Source organism: Colossoma macropomum, unplaced genomic scaffold (genome assembly GCF_904425465.1).
Source record: "Colossoma macropomum unplaced genomic scaffold, Colossoma_macropomum, whole genome shotgun sequence".
Classification (NCBI taxonomy): domain Eukaryota; kingdom Metazoa; phylum Chordata; class Actinopteri; order Characiformes; family Serrasalmidae; genus Colossoma; species Colossoma macropomum.
This window is the reverse complement of record NW_023494786.1, coordinates 8,231,739-8,245,153: the sequence shown is the minus strand read 5'-3', so window position 1 is coordinate 8,245,153 and position 13,415 is coordinate 8,231,739. Positions and strand designations below refer to the sequence as shown.

Genomic DNA, 13,415 nt, shown 5'->3' with positions numbered 1-13,415 from the left:
GGGATAAAGAGAAATTGGTAAATGAAAAAAAGAATGATGATTGTTTTTGATATAATAATAATAATAATAATAATATAATATAAAGAATGAAGAAAAGCATAGGATGTAGGCCTTCCATTGTAGCTTTACCTGCTACTAGCATGCAGCTTGTGATATCCAGTGTTATCAGCTTTTGTAATATATTGGATTGACATTCCAATCTTGCTGTCCATTAATTCTCCAAGAGAGCGCACTAATAGGTCTGTTGTGCTAATAGCTGCATGGTGGCGGTCTGTGGCTCAAACAGGCCAATGGCACTAATGGGTGTCTGTAGTTGGCCGATCTAGCTCTCATATTGCTGTGGTGCTAACAGGTCTATGATTTTCTTCAAGTCCTCCTTGGAAGCCCCTACTTACCAGTTTAGATGACTTTTTTTTTTAACGCACTTGCAGTCATCAGATTCATCCACTCGGGGAAGGGGTCCGAAGCAAAAGTGATGTTAGTAAATGTTCTTCTGCATGTTACATGCAATTACACATTTCCACCAGAGGGGTCTCCAAATCCCCAGATCTTACACAGTGTATCTAAAAGTAATGTTGAAGAGTTTTTTTTTTTTTGAGAGAGAGAACAGTAGCTCAACAAAAACGATGAACTGTATTGAAAGCAAACATCCAAAAGCAATAAAACAGACAACTGGTTTGTCCATGTTCTTCAATAGAAAGAGTGATAAACAGCAGTGTGAGGAAATCACACATGGGTGTGCAAAATTATGAATAAGGACATGGTTTATAGCGATGGCTTTCAAGATCTACTGAAGTACATTTAGCCAAGGCCATCCAGTTATTTCATTAACTTTTCATTTGGTTTTCTTTCGGAACCTGAACATACTATAGTTGACAGCCCCCCATTTTATACAAACCAGGTGTTTATGTAGGGTATGTTTAATACAGTTTCAGGCCCTTTAGTCCATATGCGTGCTTATGCCTGGTTCCACAAGGAACACTTCTTAATATCTCAATATGCCAGTTAATGATTAATTTCAGACTAATGACTGTCAGTTATTGTTCAAAAGAATTTGCCAAAATTTGCATCCGTAGCTCCAAGAGAGATATGGCACTGATTATGGCTGTAACAGGTCTGTGGTGCCAGCATGTCCTTGATGTTAACAGGTCTCTGCTGCTAACAGCTCTGACAGTATTCCAATACCAACTACTTGTTTTTCCAAGACTGTTACAATACGTATACTTGGAATACTGCCCATCCTTATCCTTAGTGAAGGTGTTCAGTTTTGAACTATAAACCATCAAGTTTCTTTACATCGAGGTCTCCTGTACTTAAGATGTTTTCTTTTGCCTCTCAGCTCCGTAGCACTTCCCAAAAGCGGAGGCAGATGCAGATATGAGGTCATCTGCCAAAAAAAGCAGGCTTCTCCCCTGAGGCTCGCCCTTCTGGCAGTGTACAAGCACAATCTGATCCGTATCGGCTGCCGTCTCTCCTGCCCACAGCTCGCTGTCTCTCGAACATGAGAGCACTTCGCCCTCTGTGCTTTGTGCTATTCGTCGAGCGTTTTGGTTTTCAGCTGACTCACCTCTTCCCCAGAGAGATCAGCCTGCAGTGGCAAACTGCATCTCCGCCTGCCTTTTCTCTAAGAGCTTTGAGGGGTTTTTAATTCTGTAGTCCAGAGCATAAAAGTACACTAGCTTGAACTTTATGTAAATTATGGAGACTCATGTGTTTAGGAGGACAGTATTTTGATAGTGTTGATTGTTGCATGATGGAGCAACAGTGACAGTGTAAAAAGTTATATTAATTCATAGTGACTCATTTTTAAAGATCCACTTGACTCTATTCATTTAAAAGGCAAAATAACAGTGATCACCCTAAGTTGTTGGTGAGCTGCAAGAAGCATATCTGAACCTATAGATCGATACTGATTGCTATAAGTGCTTAACTGATCTTTAATTGATCTGATTATATGGTCCCCTTCACAAGCATTGCACTCCTGGTGAGGGTGAGTGAAAAGGGGTGTAGGAAATTCACCTTTGGATGAATCAGCTCAGTCTCACACTGAAAAAATGAGAAAAATCCAATCTTAAATTTATCCTGGGACAAAATTTTATCTTGATGAAGGATTTTTATTCTTAACAAAACCATATATGGCACAGATATTTGTACCTCTAAAAACTCTTAGAAACAAAAGGTAACTGAAGAATTTTAGATTTTAGATTTATATTTTACTTTTTTTAAAGCTAATCAGAGAGTCTAGAAACTTTCAAGCAGTAATCCGTGACTTCCTGTTTAACTGGCATGTATATATGAGGTGACACGGAGGTCAGATTCCCTTATGCTTTGTCCAAAATCACATTCCACCCCACTAAATAGTATGCCACCATTAGAAGAACATTCATTAATTTAGTGTGTATATTACAGTAGTATGCGGTTTTGAACGCAGCTTTAGTCATTCTCCATCACGGGAAAGACAAGAGAACATTCAGTTCCAATAAGGGGAAAGTGTGTTGACCTTCATAACTTGGGGAACGGCTATAAAAATAACTACTGGTTTGAATATGCCCATATCTACAGTTAGAGCAAAAATTAAGAAGTTCCAGTCGACTGGAACTGTGACAAACTCGCTTGGATGAGGACCCAAGTTTATTTTGCCCCCCCACACACAGTGATGAGGATGGTGAGAGGCAAAAAAATCCCATAGTATCACTGTTGGAGAGTTACTGAAAAAAGTAGCATTCTGGGGTCACCAAGTCTCCAAAACTACCATCAGACACCACCTCCATGCCAACAGATTATTCGGCATGCTTGCCAGGAAAAAGCCTTTCCTGTCATCTAACCACAAACGTACGTGCCTGGAGTTTTCTGAACACCACTGGGACTTTGACTGGAGCCGTGTTCTCTGGTCAGATGAAAGGAAAATTGAGCTTTTTGGCAACAACACTAAAGGTAGGTGTGGTGTAAAAGGAAGGATGACCACAGTGAAAAGAACCTGATGGCCACTGTTGAGTATGGTGGAGGCTCCGTGATGTTGTGGGGCTGTTTTTCCTCCAAAAGCCCTGGGAACCTCATTAGGGTACATTGCATCATGCACTCCATGAAATACTAGGACATTTTAAATCAAAATCTGTCTGCCTCTGCCAAGACACTAAAAATGGGTCGTTATTGGATTTTCCAGCTGGACAATGATCCAAAACATATGTCTAGATCAATACAAACATGGCTTACTCAACACAAAATCAAGCTTCTGCCATGGCCATCTCAGTCCCCTGATCTAAACCCTATAGAAAACCTGTGGGGTGAGCTAAAGAGGAGAGGGCATAAGAAAGGACCTAAGATGCTGGACGATCTGGATGGTCTCAAATGCCCTGCTCTGTATTCTCCAACCTTATAAGATGTTATAGGAGAACACTAAGTGCTGTTTTATTGGCAAAGGGGGTTTATACAAAGTATTGAGTGCAGGGGTGCCAATTGTGGCACATGTGGTTTTGTTACAGATATTTATTTCTTGATGAGGGATCTTTTCTTCTCAGAATTAATTTACTTCAATTAAAGGTTGGATTCTTATCATTTTTTGAGAAAAAAAGTGAATTTCTTATAACCGTTTTAGTCATCTATACCAGGGGTTCCAATAATTGTGGAGGAGACTGTAGCGGGTAATAAAGTCCATTTGTCTTCTACCAAGCAAGAAAACTCTGTAAACATTTCCAAGTTTAAAGTGGCTCTTCAGTATCACTCATTCTACTATCAGTGTTTGTCTATGGACATTGCATGGCTATGTGCTTGATTTTATACACCTGTTAGCAATGAGGGTGAGTGAATTACCTGAACTCAATCAATAATTAGTGAGTTTACTTACTGTATCCTTACAGGCATCTGGCACATTCTAATCATACCAGTTACTTGACAGGGAAAAAAACTTTAGTGCATTTCCATGTACTTAGAAATGAACAGAAAACCTATCAATTTATTCTAAACACATTTCTAATGGAGGCCATTAGAAATATGTTACTGAAACTGAAATGTTACTATATAGCACAATTTCAAAACTACTAACCATTACATATGAACAATACAAGTCTTTTGATAAGGCAAACATGAGAATGTCTACCAAACATGTTCTTATAGTTTTAACTTTTAGACATAAACCATCAGGTTTCTTTACATTCATGTTTTCTTTTGCCTCTCAGCTCCATCATATGTTATGAGGTCATCTGCCAAAAAAAAAGCAGGCTTCATTCTAATAATACAAGCTTTTTGATGCAAACATGACAATGTCCAAACATGCTCTTGGCTAACTTTTAGGCATCGTAAAAAAAAGCAATACAGTATCTAATCTTGACATTGTAAAAAAGCAAAACAGTAGCTATTCCAATTACTCCTGCTTTCCATAAAGTTTTCCAGTATTCCATGCATGAGCAGTGAAAACTTGGCCTACTAAAGTTCTTTACTCTGGTAAACTCATATCTGAAAGTATGAATGGTACAGGTTTACAGCCTAGTTTACAAGTACCTTTAACGTTTAGTGATGGAATTCTGCACCTGTCCATTGGCTTCTATTATAAGTGTATCCAAGTTTTGCTTCATTTCTAAGTACACGGAATAAGTACACAGCAGTGACCTTCTTTATGAACTGTACCACAGCAGACCAGATTAGGCTGAAAAAAGCTGTTTTCCTTTAACCTCCATAGATTCTTGTGCCCTATTTGCGGCTTCCCACAGAGAGATAAATGGGACTGGGCGATGGAAGTCTGAACTGGCGTGACTTCAGGGGTCAGCTGAGGCTTCTAACTTATTGGAGAGTCTTGTCTGCAGATGAAAGACTCACCGGTTTACTTGTTCTGGCTTTGAACCTGTGCCTTTACGTCCCTCCTTCAATGCCACTGCCCCTCACCCAGCAGAGACAGCATTAGAGACTATAGAACACATTATTGGCCCACGCACCCACTTCTCAAAGACCTTAGACAACCCTCGCCCGCTGAGCCATGTATGTGTGTTAAACGCTGGGCCCAGACACTGAATGACACCAACCCTTCACACACACATACACACACTCAGCCTCCTCCGCAACTCGAGGAAAGAGAAACCCAGTTGCTAGGAGACCTGGTCTCCAGTGCAGCTCAAACACAGAGCCATCTGCCGCTGTAAACAGGAGATGGTGGGGCAGCTCAGAGCCTGGCAGACTCCCTGCAAAAGCAGAGCAGGCGAGAGGAATACAGACACCATCTTTTAAGCCTTTCCATTATGAAATAATGCAGCCTGCAGTCTGCTGAAGTCCACATCTGTACATTCGTTTTGTTTCCGTCATCAGTGAGGATGTGTAAGCATTAAGGCCTACTGTAACTGAAACCACAGTTTACATAATGTATTTCTTACTGAGTAAAAACAATTAGCTGTTACAATGAGGCCCAACAAAACCACAACAATCAAATAAGATGATGTTTTAGGTTTTTATTTTCATTTAGATGAAGCTCCAGTAGTAGTCACCATCTCCTCATCCTTTTATAAAAGACACTAAAATCTAAACATTTTCCAAGAGTAAAAAAGTAGCAAATATTGTACACCCGGTTAGGGCTTCAGACAGAAAGCATGGTAGATGCTAAAATGATGTTCATAGTCATAAATAACAAACCTTACACATGACTATTTACAGTCTGAAATGCACAGATCAACAGAAACAGCGATGCCTTTCATTAATATAAATGTATATGTTCATATATATTAATATCTGTCATTTACAATAAAGAAATAACGCATTTCACAGAGATAAAAGCTATCAAGCTTGGCTTTCAGCTATTCCTAACACCTTAGATCACTACTCTCTGGCTATCCTCTGTTTGGTTAGCTATTTGTAAATTGATAGGTTCTTTGGTTGGTTGGTGGACGCCAAAAAGGCATCTTCACTGGTGATCTCTAGCCTTGGGATTAGGGCTCATGAATTAGCTTTCGTTTGTTTCAAAGAATTCTGGATTATTCCAGTTTTCTGGAATGATGTTTTCTTAGGTGGCAGTATACTGTTTCTTAAGTAATCCTACAGTGAGATTTTGCTCTGAAAACCTCGTCCTCATGCCTAGAACTTTTATCTAAAAGCATCATCATCAGGACATACTCACTCTCCCCGAAACGTTAAAGAAATACGCCAACAGTTTTTTTAACCTATATTTGCTGCATCTGTAGCGTATGGTTAATTACCACAGACAGTAATTTCCCTGTATTTAGGAAAGAGCAGAAAATTGATTCACAACGCACTGAAACAAGTGCCTTCTGGCTGCACTTCAAGTCATAGAGTTTTCTGTTGTTCTATTAAGTTAACATGTTAAAATGATTACCTATGGTAAACAACCATATGCCAGAAATGCAGCAGATGGAGACAAGATTAAAAAACACTGGAGTATTAATTTGATGTAAGCTAAAGACGGTATGATTACAGTGAAAGCGGGAGCAGCACAGACGGCTAACACTGAACACAGACTATAGGGGAGGCCCAGGTACAATACCATGTAACTGGCTACATAGACAGGTTAACGTTCATTTTAGTATGCAGGGACAAAAGGAGTGCTATTCAGAATGGAGGAGAGATGTTAGTGTCATGTCAATGGCAAGGCAGGGCGATCTAGTTTAAAAGCTCTCTCTGCCATCTTGGACTGGTTTAGCCCCTCATATGGGCCTCCTTCATTGGTCGGTTCATCAGAGGCCCATTCAGAGACCTATCCTCACTGGCCTAGCTGGCAGTAGCCACACTCGGCTGGATTTTGCGGTAATCATCTTAGCCTTCTATTCACCCAGTGTGGAGAAAGACCCTTCAACTCCGTGACCCTGCGGCCATGGTCCTGCCAAGCGCAGTGTGCCACTCGGACATGCACACGCACACACGCACAAAGGGCTGTCTGAAGCACTCAGGCTAGGATGGGAGAGACATGCAAGTGTCTAGAAAGGTGTTTATCGATGCGTGTGCAGATTTCACTGTACATGTCTGTACACCTGTTACTGGATGCGTTTGTGTCCATCTCTTCAGCCAGACACACACACGCACGCACACACGCACTGTTCTGGGGCTGCCTCTCCTTTACATCTGGCCCAGCAGAGTGCCCCCATCCCCACCCGCCCCGACCCCAGGGACCAGGACTGTGTGTGTGTGTGTGTGTGGGCAGGATGTTGGGTAGAACATTGGAGGAAAGGCAACATCAAACCAGCGTCACTCATTCACCCACACAAGCACTGCCTGAACCGGCTTCATCCGTACTCCGCCCTCGCTTCTCATGAGGCCACTCCCTCTCAGCTAGCTCAGCTCAATCCCAGCCGTTGTCCTTTATCATGTGGGCCAGCTCGATGATAAACTTCCCCTCCTTATACTTCTGGCTGCTCTCAAAGGCGTGCTCCTGAGGGAAACAGGACAGAGAGAGAGAGCAGAGTGAAGGATGATTTATACTTCTGGGAAGATGCACGTAAAAGTAACTCAAGGGGTTCACAGATGAGTGTAGCTTGCAGAGGCCACAACAAGCACGACTCCAAAATCTCAACTGCAGAGCTATGCGTTAAGCAAATGATCCGATTGGCCAGCTGGTAGCGTTCAAATGGAGCAGTCTGAGGATCAGCTGCAGAAGAGATGCGAGGTTACAAACGTTTGTCTGATCAAAACAGTGAATTCAATATTTCCAAAGTCTTGGAAAAAGATTCGGAAAAACACAAGACTTTCATCTTTACTTACTGTACACTCTGTTTTGGACACTGCCCCCTACCGTACATGTTCATGTTAAAAGTATGTTGGCAGAAACCTATGTGAACATCTGTACACAACACCCGCACATGTTTGCAGACAGGCATAAGCAGATGTATAAATCAGCCTTAAAGTCAACGTGAATTGGAAATCAGAACACTTTTTTCTGAGAAACACAGGATAATTCAGGCAGAAAGTTAAGGAAGGGCAGGGTATGATTTTATCCTTTGGGATTTGATTGGATCATGAAAATTCAGTGCTCTAAAACAAACATCAGACCCCAGCGCTAGTCTACCATTAATTGGAATGATGCAGGGGAAGGGGGGGCATGCTATAATTTTATTGGTTAACATCATTTGTCCCTGACTGCTGGTGCATGGTGACAAACATCGGAAAGTATTTAGAGGTGGGCAAAAGTCAAAGATTATGGAGAAACAAGAATTCTGTCTTTTAAGTGAAATATGATGAACTGACTAGTGGCAAAGGCCCTGAACTATCAAGGTAAAAAAAAGTTTCATTTCAGGTTGACTTTAAGGAATGAAGAACAAGAGAGTGATCATCCAACTGATCAAGTTGTCAGTATCCATCAACTTCATGCAAACCATTCATGCAAAAACTTTGATTGACAAAGTTGTGTTGAATGTTTTCATCAAGAATTTCAAGTATATCGATTTTTTTTTTTACAGATTTTTTACACATACCCTGAAATTAGGTTCCATTTTTTTTCTGATGTGTCTCTTATAGATGTTATTTACAGCAAATATATTATTATTATAAAATAACATTATTTTCTAGAATGAAAAAGAATTAGAAAGGTTCTCTTCTTGTGTTTATGCATACCTGGACTGTTTTTCCTGTTAAAACATTTCTGGAGTAGTTTTTTTTGCAACATTTTAAGGGTCGAACAATTTCTCTATTGAAGTCAAACGGAAAATATTTATTGCTATTTGTAAAATACTATTTGATATTTCTATTTTCTGCACCATTCTACATCATCAAAATTCCTCAGATGAAGGATCTGAAACACAGTTGGAAATTATTTTATTGTTTATATCTCCCGATCATGTACTTTCATCTTCCCCTTCTGTTGAAAAGTCGCCCTCCAAAATGTCAAGCTCAGAATGATCATGCTTTGGAAAACATCAGATGCTGGTTCTGTCACACTATGCCTCACTACAGTCCTCAAACATGTTGTTTGTCCAGCTCTTTCCGAAACAGATGGGAGCGGGCAGTGTCCTCAAATTTCACGGCATAGCAGTTCAGTAGGTCAGTCTGCCATTTTGACACTGTGGCATCTGAATGCCCCCACAGGGCATATTAATATCTGACCCGCTTATAAATAACCGGGCCAACGTAGGGTGTGTATACCAGCTGGATTGCTTGCACTTCTCCGCTACTTGTGTGCGGGTGCCTTTATTTGCGCACACCCACAAGACAACTAATAACTTGGATGTCAGGCTTGAGCGGAAATCCAGGACCGCCAATACATGCAAATAACAGAATGTGGCGCAGCTGCTGGGCGAAAACGGACACCATGCAGAGAATGTAAGCTGGACTTTAAGCGCGTGGATGGCTTTGCATAGCTACATGTAATAGCAAAGGATTATCTGTTTTGGTGTCCTTGACCAGCTAACATGTGACCTTGAGTGTTGTGAATTTGAAAAAGGTGCCCTAATGAATTCCTGAACATAGCAGTAGGCAAATAAGGAAAAGGGTCAGATGTTTTTCTACACAAATATGTGTGTGGCTTGTAGAGTATTTCAGTAGTCTAAACATGACTGCATATCTGTCACTGTTCACTCACATATTTCCATCCCAGCGTGGTTTTGCAGTTCTCACAGTAGATGTCTGCTACTGCATGCAGGCCGGTGAGTAGCACTCGCTCCTCTGCTGGACCACAACCCACATTCACCCTACAGGGCGACAGAGAGAGAAAGATTATTATGAGAAAGTTAATATGAGGATAAGAGTGGGGCCTAAACTCTTCATCATGTACTCTATACTTACACAGAGTTGAAGAGATAGGCTCTGCCTTGACTTCCTTGAAAAGACTTAAGAGAAAAGCAAAAAAAAACTTATGAGCTTCAAACAACAGATTTTTCTGTCTAAACCATCTTTTGACCCTGTACAGCGTTAAATGATAATGCCAAGCTGTGCAGCATCTGCTGACCTGACCCCAAACTGCCACCCAAGCTGCCTTGCTTCAGCCATGTTTGTTCCTGACTGCTACTTCCATTTAACACTGTGAAACAAGATCCAGAGTCTCGCAAGTTTTCTTCCATGTATCTGGCATTGGCAATACATGACTAAGGCAATGTATCAATCTGGAATTAGTCTGATTGGCTGATTAATCAGTTTGCTCGGCCACATTTTACCCAAACCAGTCAATGTGTTCAGACGTGCTACTATTTTGGTTTCTGAAAATCTTAGAAGAAACCACAACAATGGCTGAAGCTCTTGAGATTGATGATGCTATACTGTTGGTTACTGAAAAACTATTTGATTGAATTTTAAAAAAGCAGCCACTGTCTGTTTTGAAGGCCCTTCTGAGAGGTGATGCTTTTGTAGATTTCCCAGACTGTTCACCAAACTGAGCAGTGGTGACTCCCACTCCCATGTCGACATCCCGCTGATCACCTTGGAGATGAGCTCGTCGTGGTTTGCCAGATGTGCGCGGCAGTGGATGCAGCTGTAGGTGCGGTGGCAGCTGGGCAAGTAGGCCTGGAAGGTTTTGGAGCGCGTCATGGTGACCATGGGCGGGGTGGCCGGGCGGTGCAGAAAGGGGCTGCCGGCCCAGGACGGCTCGCAGGGGAAGCACCGCAACACACAGGTGAGGGCCGTGGTGGGGCGCGGAGTGGGGGACACACACCTATGGAGAACAGCGCATCTATATGTTAATTGTAAACAACACAGATAGGAGGGCTGTTGCAGGCATCTAACTGCATAAATGCAACATTTGGCAAGAGGTCTCATTACCACAGTTTTCCTCTACACAAAATGTAGTAAATCATCCAAGATGTTTGGTGTCCGAAGCTTGCTTCGTTTTGCACTGGGGGACAAGGCCAATGTAGCTAACAAGAAATAGATTCTTATACCACGGCAATTGGCAAGATGGTTGCTGTTTCCTTTTTTAGGGCTGCCAAGGTTAACGCATTAATAACATGGTAATGCAATAAATTATTAATAGCACAATTTTTTTTCCCTGCTTTCCTAGTTTTACTCTATGAAACATCCACAGTAGTCCAGCTTTTAAATGACTTTTAAAGCAACATGCAGCACCGTCAACAGACTGTGCTGGACAGTGCTTGTGGGATACCTATGGAAAAATCTATAAACAGCAGACTAACAAAAACAACAGCAAAGTGGAAGGCTACAGTTCCCCTCGAGAGCCTCCACTGTAACAAGCATCCACAAGCTGTATGAAGAGTGAGAGGCTACAATCTCAACGGAGTAGGATATGATATATATACTCCTTGGTTGGAACATGCAACCACTGTTGCTCTCACTGGATGTCGGTAATGAAAATTTACCCTATAGAAATCACATGATTTTCGTGTGTTCACACCAATGAATTATTTAAAGTAATAAATACTATGTTTTGAAGCTTTTTAAAACATAGTATTTATTATATTTTCCCCCTCATATATATATATACAACAACATGCTGCTTTTTAAATTGAAAAATTCTTTCTTTAGGGTCAGATTTGAGTAAACAAGACAACTGCAATTAAGCACAACTGACTTCATAAAATAATGCAATTATTAATATTATAAATATGTTAAATGTTTGACAGCCCTACCATTTTTGGACAGCACTGTCAGAGACCACATAAGCAAGCCTTATAGAGATTACCTAAAACTTTGTGTGAGGTACATGTGTGATGATTTAGGCATGCAGACAATGCTAATAAGCTTCTATTACTTGTTAGCTCCTTTAGCCTGGTATCTCCAGTACAAAACTAAACAAACTAATTTCAGACACCAAATGTCTTGCATTATCATCTACATTTGGGCTAAGAGGAAAACTGCAAATATAATACATCGCCGAACTAACACCATGTAGTGACGGTAACAGGAGTATGTACGCTGTTTGAAAAGAGTATATCTGCAGGAGACAGACTGAGCTGTGCTAAGTGATTGTGGAAGGCTGCTGTGTGGATGCTGCAGTGATCTCTGCAGTAGGAGGGGTGTGCTGAGGCCAGGAATCAACGCGGCTGTGGGCTCCGAGTGGAATAGCGGCTCTTGTGTTCTTTGTATTGTTTCACAGCCAAAAGCGTGGGGCCGGGGCATAAAGAGACCACTGAGAGAGCTCTTACACACACACACACACAGAGCGGACTCCCACATACAGTCACACAAACTGACACCACAAACAAACATACTCACATACAGACGACCCGCTGTCACCCCGGTACGCCCCATATCCACGCCCTGAGCTGAGCAACACCAGGGTATTTCAGGACTCAGCCCGTTCTACAGTTTGCCCAGGACGCAATGCTTTAAAACAGCCCAGGGTGTATCATTACAGTTTACTGTCAAAAAGAAGATGAATTGTATGACAGTGAAATGTTAACTGCCTAATGGATGAGCTCTCAGGCAAGACGGGAACACAGGCGCACACACACAAACAATCTCCAAATGTTATTTGCTACAACACAACACCCCTCCCAGCATCATACTGTAATTATAGGGAAAATGAAGACCATCTTCATAGGGAAAAATCAATTTTTGAATGGGGGCAAATTCATAATGCATTCATAATGTTGCCTAGGCCACATAAACCGAAGCATCATCCCAAGCGGCCCTCCACCGACGCAAAGATCTGCTGGTGCAGAACCATGAAATGAGATTAGAAGGAAAATGTGGTGTGGGTAATGAGGATGGGCAGACTTCCTAATTTCTCTCCAATCAATTTAATCAAATTCCATTTCACCATCAGAGCTACAATGACAAGAAAATGGACCATCGTCTACCATCGAAATGTGAATTATGACTTGGGTTTAAAATATAAGAATAGTCTGGGAATTCCCATGCTTTTCACCTTCTGGTACTTCTGGAGATGATCTTTTGGATTTAGGATGACAGTTTCATTTACAGACTGTCATTGAGTTACTTTTGCTACATTTCTGTGTCCTTACATAGTTTGCATTTCCACAACAACAGTCATTAACGATTGGAAAGAGAGCGAGAAAGCAATAAACAGGCCCACAGCACTATCCATTTCTCAGCTAATGCCAGCAGCCAATGTAGTTTAACTACCACATGTTGTGAACACAATAGTGTGCAACAGAGTCCAAAAGGACACTGGCTGCATCTCCAGAAACAAACTCTCAACCTGTGTTTGGCTTTCATTATTCCCATCATGAGTTCTGCAATGACATCTGGTTATGGTACCATTTCCCTGAAAAATTGAGGAGAGCCAAAACTGACTGATTGCATAAAGCACAATGAGGAAAGCAGTAAATCCTGCCGTATTACGTTTCTAAGGTAATTTCACTCACTTCATGAACACAATAACTTAGCAGCTGAATCACGTTCCACCTCCTCATGAGGATTCTATAGCTGCGGCTTTGTTTCTACAGATAAAAATGTCACCTGTAAAGCCTCCAGGCTGAGTATTCACTAGGCCAGTACTTTTGGTCTTATGGTACCAGTCGAACCTGGACAAATGCAATATAGGTACTGTGTCAGTGGATGAGACACAGCTGGACAAA

General features: G+C 41.5%; 1 protein-coding gene across 1 annotated transcript; it reads right to left on the bottom strand.

Annotated features, from left to right (window-relative positions):
• Window positions 1–5,211: 5,211 nt before the first annotated feature.
• Window positions 5,212–10,522, bottom strand: ypel2b (yippee-like 2b). The gene is made up of 4 exons (XM_036559656.1): window positions 10,339–10,522; window positions 9,709–9,752; window positions 9,506–9,614; window positions 5,212–7,363 (listed from the first exon to the last, which is right to left on the bottom strand). Exons 1-4 carry the CDS (start codon window positions 10,453–10,455, stop codon window positions 7,274–7,276), a joined length of 360 nt encoding a protein of 119 aa, XP_036415549.1. The 5' UTR covers window positions 10,456–10,522; the 3' UTR covers window positions 5,212–7,273.
• Window positions 10,523–13,415: the final 2,893 nt, after the last annotated feature.